At 54.4% G+C, this 24,434-nt stretch overlaps 1 protein-coding gene and 1 long non-coding RNA gene across 12 annotated transcripts in view; one reads left to right on the forward strand and one right to left on the reverse strand.

The window, feature by feature from the left end:
* Positions 1-3,615: 3,615 nt before the first annotated feature.
* On the reverse strand, positions 3,616-23,353 carry LOC106782715 (uncharacterized). Of its 6 annotated transcripts, XR_011422958.1 has the most exons (8): positions 23,093-23,353; positions 22,767-22,882; positions 16,109-20,178; positions 12,113-13,986; positions 11,685-11,776; positions 11,401-11,516; positions 9,246-9,422; positions 3,616-8,728 (listed from the first exon to the last, which is right to left on the reverse strand). It is a non-coding gene; the product is annotated as an uncharacterized lncRNA (long non-coding RNA). The 6 variants fall into 6 exon arrangements; XR_011422955.1 differs by lacking the exon at positions 11,685-11,776; XR_011422956.1 differs by having other exon boundaries at positions 11,685-13,986.
* ITGA3 (integrin subunit alpha 3) overlaps positions 12,287-24,434 on the forward strand; it is a 28,832-nt gene continuing 16,684 nt past the window's right edge. For 4 of the 6 annotated variants that reach the window (XM_023652705.2, XM_014741066.3, XM_070226282.1 and 1 more), the window contains exons 1-5: positions 12,287-12,523; positions 12,961-13,168; positions 20,283-20,410; positions 20,736-20,815; positions 22,641-22,890. In XM_023652705.2, coding sequence (XP_023508473.2) covers positions 12,421-12,523; positions 12,961-13,168; positions 20,283-20,410; positions 20,736-20,815; positions 22,641-22,890 — 769 coding nt within the window. In that variant the 5' untranslated portion in view covers positions 12,287-12,420. Of the gene's footprint in view, positions 12,524-12,960; positions 13,169-20,282; positions 20,422-20,735; positions 20,816-22,640; positions 22,891-24,434 lie in introns of those variants that run through there. The other 2 variants (XM_070226284.1, XM_070226283.1) reach the window with 1 other exon arrangement.

Below are 24,434 nucleotides of genomic sequence, written 5' to 3' on the forward strand. Positions count from 1 at the left end.
TTTTGTGACTGGCCTCTTCCACTCAGCAAAATGTTTTTAAGACTCTTCCATATTGTAATGTGTGTCAGTACTCCATTCCTTTATCTGGCCAAATAATAGTCCTTCGTGTGCATAGACTACATTTTGTTCATCTATTCATCAGCCGATGGACGTTTGGGTTGCTCTTACTTTGGGGCTGTTATGAATAATGCTGCTACGGACATTCATGTGCAAGTTTTTGTGTGGACATATGTTTTCATTTCTCTTGGGTATACACCTAGGAATGGAATCCTGGGTCAAGTGGGAACTCTATGTTTAACAATTTGAGGAAATTCTGGACTATATTTGGGAGCAATTGCATCATATTACGTTCCCAGTACACGAGGGCTCCAATTTTTCCACCTCTTTGCCAACACTTACTGACTTTTTAGTTCTATCCATCCTTGTGGGGGTGAATTGGTATCTCATTGTGGTTCTGATTTGCATTTCCCTAATGATTAATGATGTTGACTATTTTTCACGTGCTTGTTGGCCATTTGTACATTTTCTTTGGCAAAATGTCCATTCAAATCCTTTGTCCATTTTTAAACTGAATTATTTATCTTTTTATTTTTGAGTTGTAAGTGTTCTATATATATTCTAGATACAAATCCCTTATCAGATATATGATTTACAAATATTTTATTCCATTCTATGGGTTACCTTTTCGCTTTCTTGTAGGTGTCCTTTAAAGCACAAAAGTGTTAAATCTTGATGAAGTTAAATCCACTTGGGCTGCCATAAGAAAATACCACAGGCTGGGTGGCTTATAAACAACAGAAGTTTATGTCTCACAGTTCTGGAGGCTGGACCGCCAAGATGAGGGAGCCAGCCTGGTCCGTGAGGGCCCTCTTCTGGGTCGCAGACTTCCTGTTGTATCCTCACATGATGGACAGGGCTAGGGAGCATGTGGGGCTTCTTTTCTAAGGACACTAATCCCCATCACGAGGGCTTTGCCCTCAGGGCCTAATAACTTCCCAAAGGCCTCACCTCCTAAAACCATTATCTTGGGGATTAGGATTTCAACATATGAATTGTGGGGGGGATACAAACATTCAGACTGTAGCATTCTGTTTATCTACTTTTTCTTTTGTATCTTTTTAAAATTTAATTAATTAATTTATTTTTTGAGGAAGATTAGCCCTGAGCTAACGTCAGCTGCCAGTCCTCCTCTTTTTGCTGAGGAAGACTGGCCCTGAGCTCACATCCGTGCCCATCTTCCTCTACTTTATATGTGGGATGCCTACCACAGCATGGCATGCCAAGCGGTGCCGCCATGTCTGCACCAGGGATCCGAACCGGCGAACCCCGGGTCGCCGAGAAGCAGAATGTGCGAAGTTAACCGCTGTACCACCTCTTTTCTGTTTCTTGCGCTTTTGGTGTTATATCTGAGAATCCATTACCAAATCCAAGACCACAAAGATTTGCCCCTATGTTTTCTTCTAAAAGTTTTATAGGTTTAGCTTCTGTATTTAGGTCTTTGACCCATTTTGAGTTAATTTTTGTATATGATCTGAGGTAGGGATCCAACTTCTTTCTTGCATGTGGCTATCCAGTCCTCCTTCCCATCCTCCCCCCCGCCCAACCTTGTATGTTTACAAAACATAGTAGCGTGCCATGGAACTCTCGTGTTCCAGGGAACATCAATTAGAAAATGCCAACCTACCAGATCAGGTCCAAGTTCCTTAGCCCGGCCCAGGCCTCTCACCATCTGCCTGCACTCGCCTCTTCCCAATTTATCGGGACTAGCCTCTTGCTGTTCCTTAGACTTGCACCAGGTTTTCCAGCCTGCGTGTCTTGGAATATGCTCTTCTGATGCTTCCTCCCACCGTATCCCCCCACACAGAGAGGCATGCACACACACCACACATCTTGCCTACTGAAATTCGCTTATCCTCTAAAAGATAATAACAGCACTATAACAGCACATTTACTGGGTGCTTGCTATGTACCAGACATTTTCTTAAGCACTTTATTTGTATAAACTCATTTAATTCTTACACTCGCTCTAGGAGGTATAGACTCCTATTACCCCCATTTTACAGGTGAGGAAACCAACATAGTTAGGTAACTTGCCCAAAGTTACACAGTTAGCAAGTGATGGAGGGAGAATTTGAACCCAGGCCATCCGACTCCAGAGTCACTGCTCTTCACAAATCACTACCCTCCCATCACCTTTGCTTATCACCGCCACTCTGCCTACCTCTTCTTTGGTACCAAAATATATTTACTGAGCTCTACGATGCATTTCACTGAAATAACAAGTTAGCCAGTGAGTAAAAGAATTAATAGAACTGCATCGTCAGAGCTGGAAGGGACCAAGCGGCCGTGTCCATTCCAGGATGACATCTTAATCTGCTGGATGGGGAGGTTCTGCGACTCGGTCAGCATCACAAGTTGAGGCAGAGACGGTGTCAGGACCAGTTCCGACTCCCACCGGCAGCTTCGACAGCATGCCTCACTGCGCCTCCATTCAGCACACGTTCATTCAGTCCTGCTCTGTGCCTGGCCCCAACCTGAGGCAAACAGAACTAGACCCAGGGACCCTGCCCTGTCTCTTTCCCCAGAGACAGCGCCTGGCAGGGCTATTCCTGGGCTTCAAGACCCTCCTGGTCCCCCCCTGCCCCCCACGCAGGGCCATCCCCTGGGCTCCGGTCCAGCTTTCTCTGTTCCCTTGGAGGGAGCGCCAGGAATGGGAGGCGGCAGGCGGCCAGGGGCACAGGGCGGGCCGGGAGGAAGGGCCCCAGGTCTGGTTCATTTCCTGGCATCCCTGTTTGCCGTGTGCCCCTGGCTTCTGGTGGCTGTTTCCGGCCCGCCCACAGCCTCCCTGGCTGAGTGGGTAGCTGGCCTGGGACTGGAATTCTCCCACTGTCCTCAGTTTCAGCTGTCTGTCAGCTGGGCCCTCCCCTCAGAGCCCAACAGGTCCAGAGGAGAATCCTGCTCCCCCACCGGCTGCATGACCTTGGGCATGTCACTTTGCCAGTCTGGCCCTTCATTTCTTCTTCTGGAAAGGGGATAATGGGACTGATCTCACAGGCTTGTCATGAAGAATAAAGGACATGGTATACATAAAGGGCCTGGCACAATGAGACGCCCAATAAAAACTGTTATCCATTTTCTGAGCCAGCTCTCTCCATTTTCCTCCTCCAGGAAGTCTTCCACGATGCCCACTTTCCCTTGTCTCCCCATCCCTGTGTTGGGCTCCCAGTCTGAACCCTGGGTAAGGCCAACTGGGCTCTTCTGTAATGGGGACGCTATCACAGGCTTCCCCAGGTGCTGACACCTCCACTAGCTCTTGGGTGTCCATTTCTCTGACATAGACACACCCACGTCCCACAGTGAATGGGGCCCAGGGGACCATCAGGGAGCCTTGTGAGTTTTTCAATGGATGAGATTCAATTTGATGTACATCATTGACCTCCATTCCAAGCAGAGCAGTGTAGTAGGAGCTATTGGCAGGGTGGAGAGAGAGGGGGGTCTAAGCTTGTTTTTCCTGGAGGACAGGCCTGTTGGGGGAGCGAGAGCCACTGCCACCCCCACCCCCACCCCCACCCCCACCCTCATCCGAATCAAAAATAACACGTATTGAGCTATTACTTCATGGCAGGCCGTGCAATTCTTATTTACTGCAATTCTTGTTACAGCAATTCAGACTGTGCGAATTCTTATTTACTGTCCACAATGACTGTATGATTAGGGTGCAATTTTTAATTCAATGTTACAGAGAGAGAAACTGAGGCACAGACAGCTTAAGCAGCTTTGCTCAAGCTGATAAGTGACATCTGACCAAACGTGACAAATGCTCTGTTGGACGGAGAAACACAGTTATGCTGGGACAGAAAGCATCCGTTGAGACCCAGGGAGCCTGGGAAGATGGTGGATTTCAGTTGGCCTTGAAGGAAGGGGAGCTGTCATTGGGCAGGAGGAAGCTGGAGCAATACTTGCAGGCAAAAGGCCTTGGAAAAAGGGTTGAGCAGGCATTTGGGGAATTAAGATCCGCCCAGTGGGCTGGGGCTGCGTGGCGAGGATGGGAGCTTGGAAGGCACAGGCCGAAGGTAAGCAGGGCAGTCATGGAGGACCTCAAGCCCCAGACCAAAGATCTGGGCTTTGGGTTTGGTTCTGGAAGAGATCCAAGGTTATATTTGAGTGGGGTCAGATTGGAGGGAAATAGGAGGACCTCCTAGGCCAGGTGACAATTGTCTAGGGGAGGAGAAGGGAAGGGCACAGTGTGTGGCCCGATGCGAGGTGTTCCCCATGTACGATCTCAGTTAGCCTCCCAACCATCCCCAGCATTGGGCATGATCATGACCTCTTTGCAAATAAACTGAGGCTCAGAGCTGACCAGAGGTGAGTTAGAGGGTCATGTGCATTGGGTGGGGGGCCCCAGTGCTTGGGGTGGGGCCAGGGCCCAATCACGTCTGTACATCGGTGGCGAGGGTGGGTGTACAGTGCTCTGCGGTCTTCTCAGGGTACCTACGGGTGTAGAGAGGAGGGTAGGCCTGGAATGAATGAAGTGGGGCCCCTGAGGTTCAACTGGGGTCACCAAGAGAGCTAGAACAATAAAGGGGCTGGAAGGAAGAAAGGGCAGAGCTGAGGGGCTGGAGCCCAGGGGCAGGTGGTGAGAGGCCTGTGGGAGTTGGGTCCTGGGGGTCTATCTTGGGTGAGCTTGCTGTGGGCCCAGACTGACCACGTGCAGCCAGGCTAACATGGCCTGATGGTCATCAAAGCCATGGCTGGTTCTCCTGGGGAAAGGCCTCAAAGAATTTCCCTCTGCTGGTGGGTTTGAGGAACACCACCTCGGGGGCCTTCCTGCGCTCTGGCCTCCTTGTCTATCTCCATCCCTGTCCTGGGGCCTCGGGCAGATTGCCAGCCAGACCTGCACCTCCACCTCGGAGGCTATAGAGGTCCCACAGACTCACTGGCCATCCTTGCTGCTGACCTCTCCCGTGTCTCCTGCATCCCGCAGCCACCAGCTCCTGCCCACATCCTTCGCCCACATATCTCTCAGGTCCTGCTACATCTCTCCAGTTTAAGGCACACCCTCACTCCTTCTCATTCCCATCCCCTCATCGGCCCCCAATGGGTCTCCTTGACTCCTAACCAGAGGAAGCTTTTAAATCCACAAAGGTGGTCACCTCACTCCCAGAGTTGGGGTGGGGGGCACAGGGGAGGGTGGGCGTGAACCCATCAGTTCCCTTCAGTTTTCTGTCAGCAGACTGAAGCCCAAACTCCCGCCCCTGGTGCTTTCCTGAGCGTGTCCCTTCCAGCCAGCTGTGCTTGGGACCCCTGCTCCACTGCCCTGCCTATTGCATCTCACACCCCCTTGTGCCCTCTAATGCATCTGGCTGGCCTCCCCCATCCCCACCCCAAGCTCCCTTCTCAAGAGTCAGACGGGCTATGCCATCACTCTGCTTGGGATCCACGCCTGTCAGGGTCTCTGCCCAGAGCAGTTCTGACACTGAGGGAATGGCCTTGACATCTCCCAAGCCCCATCAGACTCCTCCCCTCAGAGGAGTCCCTGACGCCCAGGACAAGGTGGGGAAGGGGACCTCCAGAGGGAAAAGGCCAAGACCCCGGAGGATCATTTCACAGGAAAGTGAAATCTCCTTCTTTGCTGCCCCCTCATGCTAACAGTTCCCGTCTGGAACCCCTGCCCACCCCCCCTACCCCGAGTTATTCTTTGTCCCAGCTCTTTCCCCTCCAGCACCCTTTCCCTCCCTCCCCCAGCATTCATGGCTGCTTGAGTCATTTATACCCCAGGGCCCTGGTTTCTGTGGGCGATGCTGTAACATCCTGCCCCATCTCTGCCAAGGAGCGCATGAGCTACCCCGGCAGGTAGGGCTCCCTACATTTTAAGAGGAACCTTCAGGAGACAAGGCCTTAAGTCATACGGCGGTTGCCCAATGGTGAGAACTTCTGTGATCTGGGCAGGGAAGGAGAGGGCCATTACGAGGAAGGGAACTTGTGCGGCCTCGCACATCAAGGACACCCAGCCCTGCCTTCACAGCGGACTCGGGTCCTGACAGCAGGGCTTGTGCCTCCCCCAGTCTGCCCTGTAGTCTACTCCTCAGCTCTCGGAAACGTGCAAGCAGATTTCAAATTGGCAGTGACTGGCTCCACCGCTTTTCTCGCTGCTGGCTGCTCAGGGGTGAAGCCCGCAGTGAGAGGCTGGGGGGCTGGGACGGGGCGAGAGCTGGGGAGAGGCTACAACCTGTGTTACTCAGGGCTCCGGCCCGTCCAAGGCGGGCGGGGAGGAGGAAGTGAGTCAGTGGGCACAGCGATTCATGCCTCAGAATTCTGACTTTCCTTTTCAAGCCACTGAGCCAACACGTTTGTCCCAACAGGATCCCGCGGTGGGGGAGGGGACGGGAGCAAGAGGATATTTACCAGACGGAGCTGGCCTCTCACTCCCCTCAACTAGGTTTCCTTTTTTAGGGCCACAAAGAGTATGTGGCCAACTGAATTCAGCTGGATACACAGTAGTTGAAGACCTACTGTGTGTGAGGGACTGTCACCCATGCTGGAAATACAGGTGTAATCAACATTGAGCACATCTACCACTTAGCGGGCAACTTCTGGGTCCCAGTTCTGCTATTTTTCACCAAACTTGTGAGTCTAGTATGTTAACGTCCAATTTATAGTGAGAAGCTGAGGCTAAGAGAGGTGAAAGGACTTGTCCAATGTCACAGCCCTGCCAGTCTATAATCACACTGCAAGTCCAGGCTACAAGTCAGCGCAAGGCCTGGAAGATTCAAGAGTGACTACGTGTGTGTGCACACGCAGGGGTGCAGGGGGAAAGGGTAAAGGAAGAAAATTCATGAAAGATTTCGAAGAACAAGTGGATATTTTCCAAATGGACAAGGGGGTAAAGGGCATTCCGGGCAGAGGGACCAGCATGTGCAAAGGTCAAGTGGCATGGACCAGCCCCGGTGTGTCCGTGGAATCCTGCTGGGGTCGAGGCACTGAGACAGAGGCCATTACAGGGGAGCAGGCTATAGGGATGAGGGGGAGATGCTGAGCCCGTTCTGGACACTCGGACTCTGAGGGGCCTGTGGGCGGCCAGCTAGAGGTGGTTCGTGAGAGTTGGACCTCAAGGTTGGAGCCTGGAGGAGCCTGGGCCCGTGTTCCCAGCATGCAGGAGAATGCTAATGCACAGGGGGTGGTCTGGAGAGACAGAGGGATAAGGAATGTGAACGGAAGCCCAGGGTGGGCTGAGGAGTCTCACCAAGGGGGCGAGGGTGCTGGGAAGGGACAGTCAGGAAGAAGGACCAGGAGAGGGCGCAGAGGCGTTTGCAGAGGGCAGTCCACAAGGTAACTGCTGTCACCCTAGAGAGGCCAGGGCCAAAGGACCAAAGACAGCTATTGGGTCTGCCCATCGGAGGAGGCTGGTGCCCACGGAGAGAAGGCTTCAGTGAGAGGGAGGGGGCTTCAGTCTGGTGGGGGAGCTGGAAGGGGCCAGGATGACCCAAGGATGGGATCCTCACTCCAGGGACAGCAGACAGGTGATCCCACTCAGAGCATGTGACTTGTAAGCTGTGGCATCCTGGAAGAACAGAGGCCAAGATGACTGGGGGCACAGGGTGGGTAGGGGGCACGTAGTGGAGGTTGGTCATCTCAGCATTTTCAGCTGTAAAGTGGGAGACAGCTCCACCTCCTTGGACTGTTAGAAGATAACATACACAAAGGGCCAGGCACACAGTAGGTGCTCAGTAAATACGGCCCCCTTTCCACATTCAGATGTACACAAAGCATTTGGAGACATGTCATCACATAGGCAAACATGTGTGAATGCATGCACAAACACACATTCCAACCCACGTATATGCAGGAGCTCTCCAGGGATAACCACACATGGCCCTCCACCCCCAGCAGAGTCTTTAGGGAGTTAGTATGGGTGGGCGGGGGAGGTAGATGAAGCCCCCAATCTGCCCGGATTTCCCACCTGAGCACAGAACCCTGCCAGTAAGAAGGCATCTCCCTAGGAAATAGCAAGGCCCCTGAGGACTGGGGACTCAACTCAGCTGGGGCTACCACATGGGCCCCCATAGCCTCTCAACCTTGAAGGGGTCACCTTGGCAAGAGATGGAGAACTCTGTAGAGCCCACCAGAGTCCTAATCTCCCAGCCAGGAGGTTAGGGCATGTGCAGCAAGGCCAGGCCACGGGTGGCAGCGAGGGCACTACAGAGACGGTTGGAGGAACTAGAAAGATGGGGGGTTGGGGGGAGGACTGGCTGGCAGGGAAGTTTCCTGATGTTTGAGGCCTGCCCCCTCTGCTCTTTCCCTCTCCCAGCCCTGGCACACCCCACCACACCTGTACTTGGAGTCCAAGTCAAGTCAGTGGCCTGGCTCCTTCTCACTCACCCTCTCCCTCCCTCCCTCTGCCCCTGTCCCTGCTCAGCCTACCTCACCCCTTGCCCAAATTATGGTAGCCAAAATATTCTTTCAAACACCCCCATCCCGTGACCGCACAAGCACCAGCCCTAGATACAATGCAATGTGGGTTTAGGCTGTTTGAATTTGAGAGCTTTCAGAATGTGAGGCCAGGATGAAACTCCGGCTTCCTGAAGATGCTCTGGTTCATCTCTGACACCCCTGGCGGTTCTCAGCTCTGTGCTGGTACACAGCAGGTTGTCGATGAATGCTTGAGGCTGACAGATTCTGAGCCAGGGAAGTTGCCGGGACCAGGCGCCTGCCTCCGCTGGCCCCGTATCTGGGTCACAGAAGAAAGGAAATCTGATAAACACATTCACGCGTCACCGCTTCCCCCCTCCTCCCTCCCTCCTCAGTCATCTGCATTTTCAATTCAAGTCAGAGATAGAGACCTGAGTCTCGCTTCAGTTAGCAGTGTTTTGGTCCACCTAGTTCAACAAATATTAGGGGCCCTGGGACACAGGGATGCCGGTAGAGGAGGAACGATGGATTTCCTCCAGCCATTTCATTTCACAGAAGGGGAAATTGAGGCCTGGAGGAGGAAAGTAACCTGCCCAAGGTGAGAGGGCAGAAGATAGCTTGCATTCAACTCCCCTGACACCACAATTCCACGCCATCGCTCTCTCTCCAGCAGCTGCCTGTGCACATCATGTTCACCCGCTGACCTTCCCATGAGAAGTGAGTGAGCAAGTGGTGTGGTCTGGGGCTCTGGGAGAGCGAGATGCGGTGTGCGCCGGGGGAGGCAGGCAGAGGAAGGCTGGTGCGTCCCCAGCCAGAAATGAATAAATGGAAGCTACCTTTATAGAATATTGATGTTGTCATTGTTGCGACCGGGAAAACTTCACCTCAAACCCGGCCCCAATTCTTCCGCTTTCTTCTCTCCCAAAGCTTCCTCTTGCTAGCTGTTTAGCTCCTCTTCCTCCTCCTCCTTCTCCCTTGTCCAGCTACTCCTCCTCCAGGAAGCCTTCCTGATCCTACAGCAGAACCCATAGTTTGCATGTCATCATGGTCATCTGCGGTTTGGTTCAATATCAAGGCTGATGATGCCACACACACACCAAGAGGGTATGAAACGGTTTATTATTTAGATAACTGAGGTCTCTAGGGGAGCAGGGCTGGCCTCTCAAGCGGGTCCAAAATGGCTTGAGAGAGGAAGGAAAGGAGATTGGCCTGGGTTTTTATTGTAGTTAGGGAGTGAGGTCAGGGTGTACACTTGTGCAGGAAGGGGTTTACACGGTTCGAATCTCTCAGGGATGCCAAAGGAGGGTGCCCAGGCTGTCCTGTCAGCTTGTCCAGGTGTGAGGCACACGGGGAAGAGGGAGAGGTGACAGCTTCAAAGCTGTCAGCCATCAAACATCAAAAAACGGACTCAGACTCCTCATTACACATGTTATTCACACGCCCTTGTTTCTCTGTGTCTACATTTCTAGGTGGGTCCCTTCTCCATGGGGAAGAGTTGACATGATAAAGTCAACTGAGGGATGAGATGAAGCTGCGGATGATAATGTCACTGAAACCAGAGGATTTTGAACCTTTGGCATGAACTTGAGATTTCTCTTTCGGCATCTCTCCAGCCCAGAGACCCTTCCAGTCTCCACGTCTCCCTCTACCCCCGTTCCAACTCCCCCAGATCTGAAACTCCCCCACATTCCTTAGCTTGGGTCCTCCCCCTACCAGGCACCCCTGCTCCCGCTCCCACATTCCCTCTGGATACTCCCCTGGAGTGGAAAAACCATCCCCCATCCCTTTCCTGCTCCCAGCCCTGGGATCGGACATGCTGGTCATTCCTGTTTGGGATGGCCATAGAGATAGTGCCTGGCATGGAGCCCATCTGTCATCACAGGACTCTCACAGCTATTTCAGGCAGGACCCCTGCCCACACTGAGTGTCCACCCCGGCCCCTGAGCTCCTAGCCCTGTCTGTCTCTCCTTCTTCTGGAACAAGGTGGAGGACCCAGCAGCCAGCTAGAAGGAGAGCAAGGTGACTTCCATCCAGGTCAGCATCCTGTTCCTTGACCTCAGACATCGCCTAACCCCTGGAGGCTCTGGGCCACAAGGTGGACCACGGAGAGAGGCTAGGTGGCTCTGGGGCCACGGCTTGGGAAAAAATGTTGTAAAGACAGACAGGGATGAGTGTCCTCTCCACAAACACCACAGAAAACGCTGTTATCACAGCTGGTTTTGTTTAGGTACGTCTGACTGTCTGACCAACATCTGCCTGGAGTTTGTCCCTTAAAGACACTGCTGTGGTCAGCAGCTTCCAGTCCTAGCTCTGCCGCCTATAAGCTGCGTGACCTGGAACATCCGGGTTCCCTCATAAGTCAAATGAGGATGCTAATCTGAACCTCAAAGGGAGGCCAGGAGGATGAAATGAGAGTCTGCACGTGAAATGATTCATCAGCTGTAAAATTTGGCTCAAGTCCCCTTCCAGGCTCTGAGTCTAATTTTGCATGCCTAGTTCTTTATTCTTTTCCTTAAAGAGGGCTCCAAATTGTACAAGCTTTAGGCCTCACCAAGCGTAGATCTACCCTGAGAATTGTACAAATGTTAATTATTAGCCTAAGTGGTCAGGAAGGGCCCTGGGCATAGCGGTTAAGTTTGTGTGCTCTGCTTTGGCGACCCGGGGTTCGCCAGTTCGGATCCCAGGCAGGGACCTATGCGCTGCTTATCAAGCCATGCTGTGGCAGGCGTCCCACCCATAAAGTAGAGGAAGATGGGTATGGATATTAGCTCAGGGCCAGTCTTCCTCAAAAAAAGAAGGTTGCTCGGATCAGATAACACAGGATTAAAATCTGAGCTGTGTGGCTTTCACCAAGTTACTAAGTTGCTTAACCTCCCTGAGCTTCAGTTTTCTCATCTTAAAACAGAGATAACATCTCAAAGATTGTTCTGAGGATTTAATTCAACATATTTGTAAAGCGCTTAGCATAATTCCTGCTGCAGAAGCACTTACTAAACGGTAGTTTTCTTCTTCTTATAAGCTTTCAGAGTAGGGGCTCTAAACGGAACTTCAAGGGAGTGAACGCTGAGGGCTGAATTCCTGGACCCAAATAAGAAAGCTCCTTTAGCCTAGAGAAAAGAATGCTCAGGGTAAATGGGTCTTCACGCTGCAATAAGGGAAACCTGAGTGAGATGCAAGTGAGTAAATAGTGACCTCTTGAAGTTCCATCCTTCTGCGGGTAACCAGAACCATGGGCCCTGCCCACCTGCCGCCACCTGGTGCCACCTATTACACACCTGTGGGGGCTGACGTCCCCGCCCAGTCTTCAAACACTCAGTGTGAGCCTGGGTGGGAGGAGAGGACCTTTGGAATTCTGCTGGGCTGGGCCCTGAAGGCAAGATCGGATAAGAAATGGGTACAGTCTGGGCCCAGCTCACTGGGGACGCAGTGCACTCTAAGGAGAAAGGACTCACTTTCACATCAAGGGATACCAGAAGGCGCAGCCCTTTGGGGAAAACAGTGTCGTGTTGCTAATTACAATTAGCGATACTTGGTTATCACCACCGTTAAATATGTGCCTGGCTTTGCTGAGGCACCATTACTAGCTTGGATCAGAGTGGGTAGGGGCGGGTGGGCAAGAGAAGCAAATCTCGACAGGGACAGCAAAGGGGCCAAATGCGAGGAAGAACGCCCAGAGACCGCCAGCCGCGTCTCAGGGACTCACAGCGTGGCAGAGGCGAGTCGGGCATTCCAGCCAGCGGTGCGCGAGTGTCGTTCCCAGCCACATGCGACAACGCCGGGGCTCTCGGGCCGGGCCGGCAGAAGTGGCCGCGCCTGTAATGGCCTTTCCAGCAGCAGTAGCAGCCGCAGCAAAGCGGCCAGACAAATCCCACCCACGGCCCCGCCCGTCCAATCCATCTTGCTCGATAGGCAACGCTTCTCCGGAGGAGCAAGGGGCGGGGAGAGGAAATACAAGCTTTTGGGGGCTCCCGACAGGTGTTTGGGGGAGAGGGCGGAGTCGGTTTAGGGAGGATGAGGAGGGAGGGGCGCTGCTGCCCCTTTAAGAGGCGGTGGCGGAGCCGGGACCTTTTCTCTTTCCCCGGAAGGAAAGCGGAGCTTGGGCTGGGCGCGCAAGGTGGGGAGGTGCGGGGCTGGGCGTGGGGAGGCGGGGCGCGCGCTGGGGGGGACCGCTCCCTGCTGTCCTCCTTGCGGTCGACCGGTCTGCCTGCCGAGATCCGCGGCTGAGGCCGGATCGAAGGCGACAGTGCGGCCAAGGGGGCGCGGCCGGGACTAGCTGGAGTGCAGGGTGTCTGGGGCGGTGGGGAGGTGACCCGGCAGCAGGGCAGGAGGGAGAATAGACCTGCAGACCTCCAAGGGGAATCTGAAAGCGCAGACCCGGAGCGGACGTGAAACTGACGGGGACTGGGAGCCAGAAACTGGTCAGCGCGACAGGGCTCAGCGACGCGGCCGGCCCGAGTGTCCTCCGGCGGCGCGGGGAGCAGGTGAACAGGTCCTCACTCCCAGCTCCACGCCCTCACGTGCTCTCGCCCGGGCCGCCGCTCCCGCCTGCAGCCATGGGCCCCGGCCCCAGCCGCGCCGCCCGCGTCCCGCGCCCGATGCTCTGCGCGCTCGCCTTGATGGTGGCCGCCGGCGGCCGCGTCGCCTCCGCCTTCAACCTGGACACCCGATTCCTGGTGGTGAAGGAGGCCCAGAACCCGGGCAGCCTCTTCGGCTACTCGGTCGCCCTCCATCGGCAGACGGAGCTGCAGCATCGCTACCTGTAAGTGAGGCTGCCAGGGGTAGGGTGGGAGAGAGAATGTGTGTGCAGGGTGCGGATCTGGAGCTGAGTCCCAGCCCCGGGCCCGCTGGCTTCCAGGTCCGCGGGCCGCCGGCTCTTGTGAACGAGGGTTAAGGGGGCGGGGACGTGGGCAACCCTCCTGCGGCTGAGGCTTGGCGGGAAATGGAGGGATTGGGTGTGGGATGGGGGGCAGTAATCACTGGCGAGTGCTGACCTGGGCAGAACCTGTCTAGACGCAGGCCCTCAGCTCTTTAAACCTCTCTTGAGAACAGAAGTGGGGTCTGAGCCCCCTCCCATTCTGTGAACCTAATACCTACGGAATCCCTCTTCTCTCCAGGGCTGGGAGCTGGGGAAAGCTGCAAGATAAACACCTAGCGGGTCCCCCTTCCCCCTTTCCTGGGAAGAACCTATAGGCATATGTATTTAAGCCCATTCCAGCCTTTACACCTCGTATTTAGTCTGCAGCCGTGCCAGCCACACCCCATGCAGAGCCAGACTGGAGGGCCTTCTCAACTGCTTGGCAGTTGCGAGTGAAGTGATGGGTGAGTCTGGGCGTTTGGAGCTGTCCAGGCACTCCCACTGACCTCTTGAGGATGGGGGAGTAGAAGAGAGAGGAGGGACTGTCCCAACTCCTGCTTGGTCTCCTGCCCGCCCCCAGCCCCCAGCAGTGCTGCCCTCCCACCAGACATCTTCCCTGCATTCCACAGATTCATGTTGAATCTTCAACCCTGAGTGTGTTTGTTTTGGTTTGAAGAGGGAAATGGTGTTTTTCTCTTTCTTCTGTTCTCCTTCCCCAACAGCTGCAAGAAGGAGGGGGAAGAGTTAGGCATGGGGGGAGAGGAGAAGGAGATTGCATCCAGCTGCTGTGTCACAAACCCCACTCCCCCTACCCCCCCACCCGTACACACTCATGCCCAGAGGGGCATGTGCAGGTTTCAGAGGCTTCTCTGCCATGGGCTCAGTGTGTTGAGGTCAGCAGGTAGGGGAAGAGAGCAGCTGGGGGAGGTGAGGCTGCCCCAGGAGGGACGGTGGTTAGGACAGGTTAGGCAGGCTCCATCTACCTCTCTGAGCTGAGTGACCTACCATACATGTGCCCCCACCTGGTGTCTACCCCTGCTGAGCAAGAGGACGTGGTCAGATTAATGGTGTGTTGAAACCTTTCCCAACTCTGGCTGGTGCCTGCAGAAACTTGAGGAAGCTTGGAATGTCCAAAGTCCAAACTCTGCCCCAGCCTTGGCCCCTGCCCCGCTGGCCCAGCCCTTGCCCAGTCTACCTACCTACTTGGCCTCAATTCCATCTAGCTTCTGCAGAGGCCAGGGCCACCACGCTCTTCCCAGCCTGACCCCATCAGCTGGGGTCTGGCCTCGGCCAACCCTCCCTCTTTTGGAGACCCTAAGTGGCCATCAGCACAAGTTTCTATATTGGTGCTCTTTCTGCCCCAGCCGAGAAAAAGATCTGCAGATTTTCAATGCTGAGTCTGCATGATATAAGGCAACATAGTGTAAAGACATCAGAAAAGCAAGCATGCAATAGAAAGCTGGAGTAAATAATGGATTCTGTAACATCCGCCACCCCCTACCCCCTGCTTTGCTATGCAACCTTAAGCAAAATATACCCCTTCTCTGGACCAGTTTTCCCCAAAGGGTTGGACCTGGATCTATATGCTCCTTCCTGCCTCTGTTGGCCTATAAAAGGCAACTTGGCATCATGGAGAGAGGAGAGGCTCCAGAGTCCCATTGCCAGTCTCCCATCTTGGATCTGTCACTAATACCTGCGTCTTAATCACCTCATGTGTCAGGGGGAGGGCAACACACCCTCTTCATGGAGGGATAGTGGGGCTTTAATGAGATGATGTGTGTGCAATGCTTTGCGTAGGCCTGCTTCTCCAGGGAGCAGCTGAGGGCTCTCCTGCTGAAGCCAGGACCTGCATCCACCCTTACTACCCATGGCCTCACCCAAGATGGCTGAGCAGAGGGCTTCTACTTTCCTTCCAGGGCAGCTAGAGATGGCATTAGGCCTGCTAAGAGTCCAGAAGGTTCTAAAACTAATGAACCTCAGAGGAGCAGGTAGTTCTAGATAGAGTTCTGGGTCATTGTCTTGGGTATCCTCAGTCTTTCCCAGGGGTGGTTCTGTATCTTGGCTTATCTCCTCCTCTCACTGAATCCTGCCCCTTGGCCCTTTGGGAGAGCCAGCTGGGCCAGCTGGGCTTAGCTGCAGCCAGCTGTGTAGCCAGATGTGAACAGCTGCCTGAGTACACAGCTCAGGGGAACCAGCAAGTCAAGTTGTGGTCTTATATTGTCAGCCTCAAAGTCCCTCTGGAAAAGGGGGAGGGTTCATGGTCCTGAACAAACTCTTAGCCCGGGGTTCATAGAAGGTTGTCAGGAGATGCAGGGACCTCTGAAAGTATACGCAAAACCTTGCGTGTTTGTGCATTGTTCTGGGGGCAGGAGGAGGGGAGAGCAATGCTTTCATCTTATTCTCAAAGAAGGTCTTATTTCAGAAATGGTTAAAAACCCAGATGTGGACCCTCTTTGTTCCCCATCCCACACATCTCTGGACTGGAGTTCCCTGTCCACGACGTTGGAGGCTCACCCCAACCCAGGCCCCAGTGTCCAGTCTCTGGAAGTGAGGGGTGAAGAGCAGGGCAGAGGACCAAGGTGTTTTGGCCTTCTTGGTGAGATGCATGAGGAGCCTGGGGAAGCAGAGGGACAGTTCCTCTGGGAGATGGCCACTGACCTTCCGGCCCCCAGCACCTGCTCTGTCATTCCCTCCTGGGAATCCAGGTGTTCTGGTCTGGCCTGACCTTGTGGGCCATGGGAGACACCTTTGGGGCCCTCTCTCCCTTTCGCCATTTCTTGGAAATAAGAGTGTCTGGAAGCCTGGGGCGGAGGTGGCTGCGGCTCCTGGAAGATGAGGTCATACCTGAGGTGGGCAGGAAGCAGGCCTCCCTGCCGTGCTCTCCTAAAACATGTTTCCCCGGGCAGGACAGGCTCCTGGCAGCCTCCAAGGCTCACGCCAGAGGAAATGGGCATAGCAGCTGTGGATGCAGGCAGAGGACCTGCGTGCCTAGTGTCCTTTTCCTCTGGCTCTCTCCAATGACCAGTCCAGGCCCAGGAGCTTTCAACTGGGCGGGAGGTAGGGGAAGCCTGATGTTGTAGAAAAAGAAGTGAAGGGGCTTGGTCAGAGCTAAACAAAGGAGGAAGAGGACGTCCATTGCAGCAAGAGGGACTGAAGTTAGATGACATGAAGAATGCCCTAAGGGATCAAATATGGAAAAAATACGAAGGAGCCAGGGAGAGGGAGAAGAAATGAGAAAATCCGCCTTGTTCCTTTTTATCAGAGGCATGGGCCGAGGCCTCTTTCTCTCATCCTTTCTCATTCTCTCGCTTCCTCCAGCTTGTTGCCCTGCTTCTAGGGCTGAGTCACCGAGGGCAGAGGGGGCTGGGTGGGCAGCGTGAGGAGAAGTAGGGAGGATGGGGAGGGCTGCAGTGTCAGCTACCACCACAGCAGCCTCTGGGGAGATGGCTAGTTCGGGCAGCAGGATTGGCACAGAGCTGGGATTCAAGCAGCTGAGAGCTGTCCCCGCTCCACCTGGGGGCTCAGAGCTGGAACAGCCCCTCCCCAACCTGCTTCCCGGCCTGAGGTGGGGGAGTAAGTCATGGGGGCCCCCTGGCCCCCTCCAAGTTAACTGAAATCTTCCCATTGGAGCCCCCCCAGCACCTCCCTGAAGAGTCTGGGACATTGAATCTTACAGGCTATTTCTCTGAGCATTACCCCACCCCAGGGGGGCCTCTTCTCTTTAGGGTGAGCCAGCCTGATGCCCTGACAGCCCTGGGCCCCATTCCCCAGCCTCCTCCGACTCTACTGCTTTCTACTTGGCTGTTCCATTAGCTTTGAACTGCCCCCTGGGAAGAGGGATGGGGCAGGGGTGAGGAAGTGCTTTTCCAGAACTTGGAGCTCAGGGGTCTCCCCAGAGGCCAGGAGGAGCTGTTTGACTGGGGCCAAGAGTGAAGAGGCAGCTGTTTGAAAGCACTTGAGAGGTCATTTCACCCATCCTCTACCTCCCAGAGGGGTTCCCTGCCCCATCCACACCCCTCTGCAGCCCAGCTGCTAGGAGGGTGGGCTCAATGGCAGTCTGGGAGGGGTCAGCTTTTGGACTCTCTGATCTGGACCAGACCCAAAAGCAGGGAGCAGAGGTGCTCATTTGCATATTAATTTACATTTAAATTTTCATATTAACTTACATGTAAATTTGCATATCATTGAGGTCTCTTCCACCCTCTGGATTCTCCCACACCTGGCCAGTGGCTGGAAGCTGGACCTAACCCTTTGCACACCGGCCTTCCCCCATCCACTCACAGTCCTCTGGCTGTAGACCCATTGGATCCCGGGCTGGGAGCCAGAGGTCCTTAAGGGGCCTCTGAGCAGGCCAAGTAAGAGCTAAAAATACTCCAGGGGGGTGGGGGGGGGGCTCCCTGTGGAATCTCTGGGGAGGGAGGGGCGTGGGACGTGGGGCTGGGATTAGGGCGCTGGCCCTGCCTCACCATCCATCAGTGGGCACGTGTGGGGCGAGGGCCTAGAGGGTATAGATGGGAAGGGTATTTATTGCAATCCAATTGCCATTTATACCCAGCTCTGCCATCTCAGTAGGTACCCCAGGAGGCTAAAAGGAAAGATCCATCAGCTCACTCCCTCTGAGATGAGGCCACCCCGCTCCTCAGCCACCTCTTGCCCTGACAACTCAGGCAGGGCAGCAGCTGGGCAGCCACACCTCCATTGCACTGCGTGCCCTGGAATGCAACCTGGGCTCCCCAGGGACCCCTCGCCCACTGAGGCCTGGACTCGCCCTTCAAGGTCATTGTAGCCAACCCCCAGCCTCCACCGCCAGCCAAATCTGAGCTCCCACCTTAGAATGCCTCTAGCTGCCAGAGCCAGAGGGGGGCCCCACCCTCACTTTAGTGATTGCTTGCTATCCTTAGGCCATGGAAATGCTACTTCTGTCCCATCCTGTGCTGCCTCTGAACACTGAACTAGCCTGCTATTTGCCCTCCGCTCCAGGTTCTCTAACCTCATAGGGCAGAAATTCCTGGAGGGAGGCCTGGCAGTGTGCTAGGGCCAGGCCCGCTGCCACGAGAAATCAGAACGACAGTGGTCAGGTGGGCCGTGGCTTCATAGTCAGAAAGGCCTTTTGAAGAAGAACCCATTTGTTCCCCTAACAACCCTGGAGGTTGGTGGGACAGCGGCTGTCCCCATTTTACAGATGAGGCACTCACGGCTCAGAGAGAGCAAGGAAATTGCCCCTTGAAGCAGAACAAACCCTAGACCCAGGCTCTTAGGCTCACCTGGCAGGCATGCCAGGGACAGGCGTCCACAGGTGGTCAGGCAGCGGACTCACCAAGCACCCTCCCCAGCCCAGACAGAGGGTGACTAACTAGGCCTGGCTGCCACACTGGCCCCCTGCCAGGTCCTGCGGGCACTCCTAGGACTGCTCCACATAGAGAAGCTGCACCCCTGCCCCCAGGAACACTTCCCCAGGGTGAGGTCTGAGCTGAGCTGTGAGGCGCAGGCGGAGGTCCCGCCCCACTCCCGGAACCCTCAGGCAGTGCATTCCTGACATCCAGTGGGCGGAGGCACCCCAAGCCCTGGCATGCCCAGGCTCTACCCTGCCCACTCCCTGCAGCCCTCATCACAGGTCCCAGGCAGGAGCTGCAGGTGGGGCCATTGCTCTACACTTTCAGACTCTGGCAGGAGGCCCAGAGCCCAGGTTCTGAGCTGGGAGCCTCAGGGTGAGAGTGTCGCTGGGACCAGATGGAGGGGTACCTAGGAGATGCCTGCCACCCAGGAGGCCTGGTCCATCAGCATCCAGGAGGAGTTCTTGGCAGGGAGGCTACAGGGAGATGATGCCAGGAGAGCAAGGGGTGGTAGAGCTGGCTTCTCAAATCAGAATGCACGATATTTGGGGTGCATGTTAAATATTCAGATTCCAGGGCTCCATTCCCCAGATTTGATTCCAATGGTCTGTGATGAGCTGAGGAATTTGCCTTTTTAACAAATATCCTGGGGATTTCTGATGCTGGTGGTATAAGGACTGTCTTTTGAGATATTTCAAGGCTGACACCCTGCCTTCTGGTTCTCTAGTCACCTCTCTGGAATGGGATGGGTTGCCAGGGCACTAAGCACACTTGTAGGATCTTGCAGTCCATGTCCCTAAAGATGGGCCAGCCGGAGGCAAGGCGATAATCCTTGCCCACCCCCAATCTGATCCAGAACTCTGCCCGAGGGCCATATTGTCCAGTGTCAGGTACCCAGCCGTACCTCATTCCTTATGTACCTGTGGTGGCAGGGGGTAAACATCACCCAGGTCACTTAGAGGCCCAGGCCTCCCAGATCTAAGTCCTCAGATGGCTTAGAGAGGAAGGACTCAGGCCCTCAACAACAACTCCACCCCATCCATCAGATGTTCTCCCCGAGCCCCCAGAAGTTGGTCCCCGTGCCAGGATTCCTCCAGTCTTGCTCTCTTCCGGTCTACCTTCATCTCAGAGGCCAAAGCATTCCTTCCAAAACCCAGATCTGACCAAGTCACTCCGTTGCTTCAGATCCCTCCGTGGGTCCCCAAGGCCCTCCCCACCCTGCCCTCTTGTCCCTCCCCGCGTTCCTGGACACCAGCGGTACCGAGGGCTGGCTGATCCCTGAGTCACCCTGCTTGCTCATGCTTCCTGGCCCTTGTACATACCGTATTTTTCCCCAAAGTGCCCTTCCTTTCCTTCTTCACCTGGTGAGCCCTGGTCATCATCCTCAGACTCCGCCTGGGGCCCCCTCTTCTGTGGGCCTCCCTGACTGCCCTCCATGCTGAGTCTGGGCTGGTTTGCTCCCTGCTTTCTTCTCATGAGGCACTGACTACAGGGGTCCGCTTCCTCACCTGCCTTCCTCTGCACTGGGTACTCCTGGCAGGCAGGGGCTAGGATCCACTCATCATCTCCTGATCCCAGAGCCTGGCACAGAGCAGACGCTCAGTAAATGCATGTTGAACAGCAAGTTGTTTGAAGTGGGCTTTGGGGAGTCTGAGCCCAGGCCCCACTACCTCCTTGCCCCCCAGGCTCCTGGCTGGTGCCCCCCGGGACCTCGCCGTGCCTGATGGCTATACCAACCGGACCGGTGCCGTGTACCTGTGTCCACTCACTGCCCACAAGGACGACTGTGAGCGGATGGACATCAAGGAGAAAAGTGAGAGGAAGGTGCTGGGGCTCAGTGCTGGGTCAGGAGCCTGGTGAAGGGGGTAGCACAGAGAGGACCTGGAGGAGATACCAGGCTTGCCTGGGCAGTGTCTAGTCACTTTTTGTCCAGCTGAGAAGAGGGAGCTGTAGAGGAGAGTGGGACCATATGGGATTCAGGGAGCTCAGATGAACGGTGGGCTAGAGAAGGGGAGAAGGGAGGGCTGCCCTGCTGGAGTGGAGGGTCCAAGGGGGACCAACCCCTGCCCTCTGGAGTATCTGGGCACTGGGAAGATGGGGTGAGATGCCCTGGCTCATGATCCCTCCCATGCCCACAGGTGACCCTACCCATCACATTATTGAGGACATGTGGCTTGGAGTGACTGTGGCCAGCCAGGGCCCTGCAGGCAGAGTCCTGGTAAGTGGGCACTCACTGTTGGCTCCCCCGCCAGCCCTCTCCTTCGTCTCCCAGGAGCTGGGGAGGGAAGCAGAGCGCAGGAGAGGAGTCCTCAGTATGTGAGCTGGGACCTTGCAAATGGCCATTTCTGTGGCTGTCTCCACAGACATGTGTGTCCCTTGGTCCTGCCCTCGGGGGGCAGGGTGTTGTTGTCCTCCCGAGGCCCAGCATGGCCTGGGTCCTGTTGAATCATCCACTTCCTCCTGGCCCCATGCCCCCCTCCTCCTGGCTGCTCACCCTTCGTGGGAACAGCCGAGGGAACTGGAGGAGGAAAGGGCAGAGAGTGCCTCGGGCGGGCGTGCGGCCTGGGCTGCTCCTTCCTGGGAGGCTGGCTGGCGGAAGAGGCGCAGCCCTGCTGACCCCAGCTTACCCAGCTTGGGTTTGGGGGCCACTCCCTGCTGACAATTGTCACTTCCTTCCCACATTTTTCAGTTCTGGTCCCTGGTGTCTCAATTTCTGAGTCCCAGATGGACAATATTTTTAAAAATGTTTTGAATTGATGTAAAATTTACATACAGCAAAATGTACAGATTTTAAATTTCAACGAGTTTTGAGAAATTATACACCTGTGTAGCCAACACCCACTAAAGAAATAGCATATTTGCATCACTCCAGAAAGTGTGCCCCCTTCCAATCAATCGTCACCCCCATGGTCATCACCGTTGTGACTTCTGTTACCTTTGAACACTGTTTTAAGCTCTGGGTTTGCACCAGTTCACTGAAACATGTTTTCTAGAGCCCTGTTATGGATGGTACGGGTCTAGGATTCCATTGAAGGCGGTTCTAGATCCTTCCACAGTTGTCTGCTCGCTCATTGTTCATTCAAGTTTTTTGTGAGCACCTACTCTGTGCCATGTACCTACTGTGTGCCACACATTTTTTGTGAGCACCTACTATGTGCCACGTACTGTGGTAGCACTAGAAACTTAGCAGTGACTCAGGACAGGCTTGACCCAGGGCTAGTGGGGCTCACAGCTGGAAGGGACACAAAAAGCAATCCAACAAGAACTCAGCCTGGTTCTGGGTTTCACCTGGCCCCTGGCTGTTTTACAAATACCCTATTCTGATGGATTTGCCAACTAACTATTTATCGAGACCTCCAGTGCGCTGGAGAAGCTACAAGAGGGAGCGCAGCCTAGTGCTAAAGAGTTCAGACTCTGGAGCCAACAGCCTTGGTTTGAATATTCTTTGCCTCTCTCTAGATGTGAGAGCTTACTCAAAGACAAGGTTCTCTGGGCCTCAGTTTCCTTATCTAAAATGGGGGAAATAATTGTCCCTGCTCCATAGGGTTGCTAAGAGGCTTAGAAGAGTTAGTATGTGAAGAGCTTAGAGCTGCGTCTGGCTAACGGCAAGCACTCAGTAAGTGTTAGCTGCTGCTACTGTTATTGCTGTTGTTATTTTAATAACCTCTTCATTATGAAGACAGGGCCTCTGTGAACAGCAGAGGAGCAAGTCCCTTAATCTGCTCTGTATCTAACTCTTTTTAGACTTGAGAGCCTGAACCCTACATCCCCTCCTTCTTTCCTCTTTTCCTTTTGCCAAGATCTCTAAGCCACTCTCGAATCCGGTACTTTCTGGCCTTCCAAAAAGTTCCCAACCTTCAGAGCAGATTTCTGAATTCTGGAAAGGAGAGGCAGGTCCAGCCATCGCTGTGGGAAGATGGAAAGCCGGGAGACCCCTTTTAAGTCCTCTCCCGCAAAGCCAGAGGTGCACAGGGCCAAGGAGACAGCTGGCCCTAAGTCCCTGCGGTGTGCTCAGGCTATGTGTGTTGGGGTGGGGTCCCCAGGTCTGTGCCCACCGCTACACCCAGGTCCTGTGGTCAGGGTCGGAGGACCAGCGGCGCATGGTGGGCAAGTGCTATGTGCGGGGCAACGACCTGAAGCTGGACCCCACTGATGACTGGCAGACCTACCACAACGAGATGTGCAACAGCAACACCGACTACCTGGAGACGGGCATGTGCCAGCTGGGCACCAGCGGCGGCTTCACCCAGAACACTGTGTACTTCGGCGCTCCTGGTGCCTACAACTGGAAAGGTGGGGACCATGGGGGAAGGGAGGAGGAGCAAGGACCACCACCCTGGTTAGCCACTGGGACACCCGGCCCAGACCCTCCACACCAGAGGGCAGAAGAGGCAGGACCTCTTTGCCAGAGCCAGCCCTGGTGAGCTACCGGTTAAGAGTTGGTGCTCTCATTGCTGTAGCCCAGGTTTGTTTCTGGGTCAGGGAACTACGTTACCTGTCTGTCGGTTGTCATACTGTGGCGGCTGCATGTTGCTGTGACGCTGGAAGCTCTGCCACCAGTATTTCAAATACCAGCAGGGTCACCCATGGTGGACAGGTTTCAGCGGAGTTCCAGACTAAGACAGACTAGGAAGAAAGACCTGGCTACCCACTTCCAGAAAAATTGTCCATGATACCCTATGAATAGCAGTGGAGCATTGTCTGATAAAGTGCAGGAAGGTGAGAGAATGGAGCAAAAAGACTGGGCAGGGTTCCGCTCAGCTGCACACAGTGTTGCTAGGAGTCGGAATCAACTTGATGGCAATAACAACAACAAACTATGTGCCGGAGGCTTTACACATATTATCTTAATTAACCTTAAAATACTCTATGAGGCAAGGATTATTATACCCATTTTACCGAAAACTGAGCCTCAGAGAAGTGAAATAAATCGCCCAAGGCCAACAGTAAGTTATGAAACCTGAATTGGTATGCAGGTCCATCTGACTCCAGCGTAACCATTTAAAAACTTACTTGAAAAAAATAAAACGTATTCCTGGTACAACTACAAAATGGCACAGTAGGATTTGGTACAATAAAGAGTAAAAGTGTCCCCCCCACCCATCTCCCTTGTCCCACTTCCCAGTGATTACTACTAAGCGTTTGGTGGATCCTCCTGACTTATTTTAGAATATATAGATATCTTTTTTAAAAATACATGCATGCAGGATCACACTAAACAGGCTGTTCTGCTACTTTCTCTTTTCACTTAGCAATAAATTGTGAGCGTTGTTTCATGTCCATACATATAGGGCAGGCTTTTGAGGGGGCTGCAGAGTATTTCCTTGTATCAAGACCCAAATTTGTAACTACCATGGCTCACACCTCCTCTCAGGGGTCTGATGGCTCACACTCCCTCCGTCTCCGCCTCTCTCCGCCACACAGGTTGTAGCAACAGTGACCTCTCGCCCCTTACCACACACTTACTGTTGCAGAATCAACAGGTGGAGGGAGCCCCAAATCTCCTTCTTTTGACTGACAGGTAGCTTGGGGCATAGTCACAGCTCTGGGCTCACGTGAGGCTGAGGCCTCTGTTCGCTCCTCTGGTCCTGCCTCCCACCCCCTGGTCCTTTAGAACCATGCCAGGGCTGCAGATATTCTCTAGCAGCAGCCCAGGGGAGCAGGGGACAGGTAGGCAGCCCGAGTCTGGGGCCAGGACCAGGAAGAGATGATGGCGTGGAGTCTGCCCTCCGTGTCTAGAGTGGGGGAAACATCGTCTAGCATCCAGGAGCCTGGATGACCGATTCCAGCCATGTCTCTACAAGTGGCTTCCCATCCCTGAGCCTCGCTTTTCTCAT

This window comes from Equus caballus, chromosome 11 (genome assembly GCF_041296265.1).
Source record: "Equus caballus isolate H_3958 breed thoroughbred chromosome 11, TB-T2T, whole genome shotgun sequence".
NCBI lineage: Eukaryota > Metazoa > Chordata > Mammalia > Perissodactyla > Equidae > Equus > Equus caballus.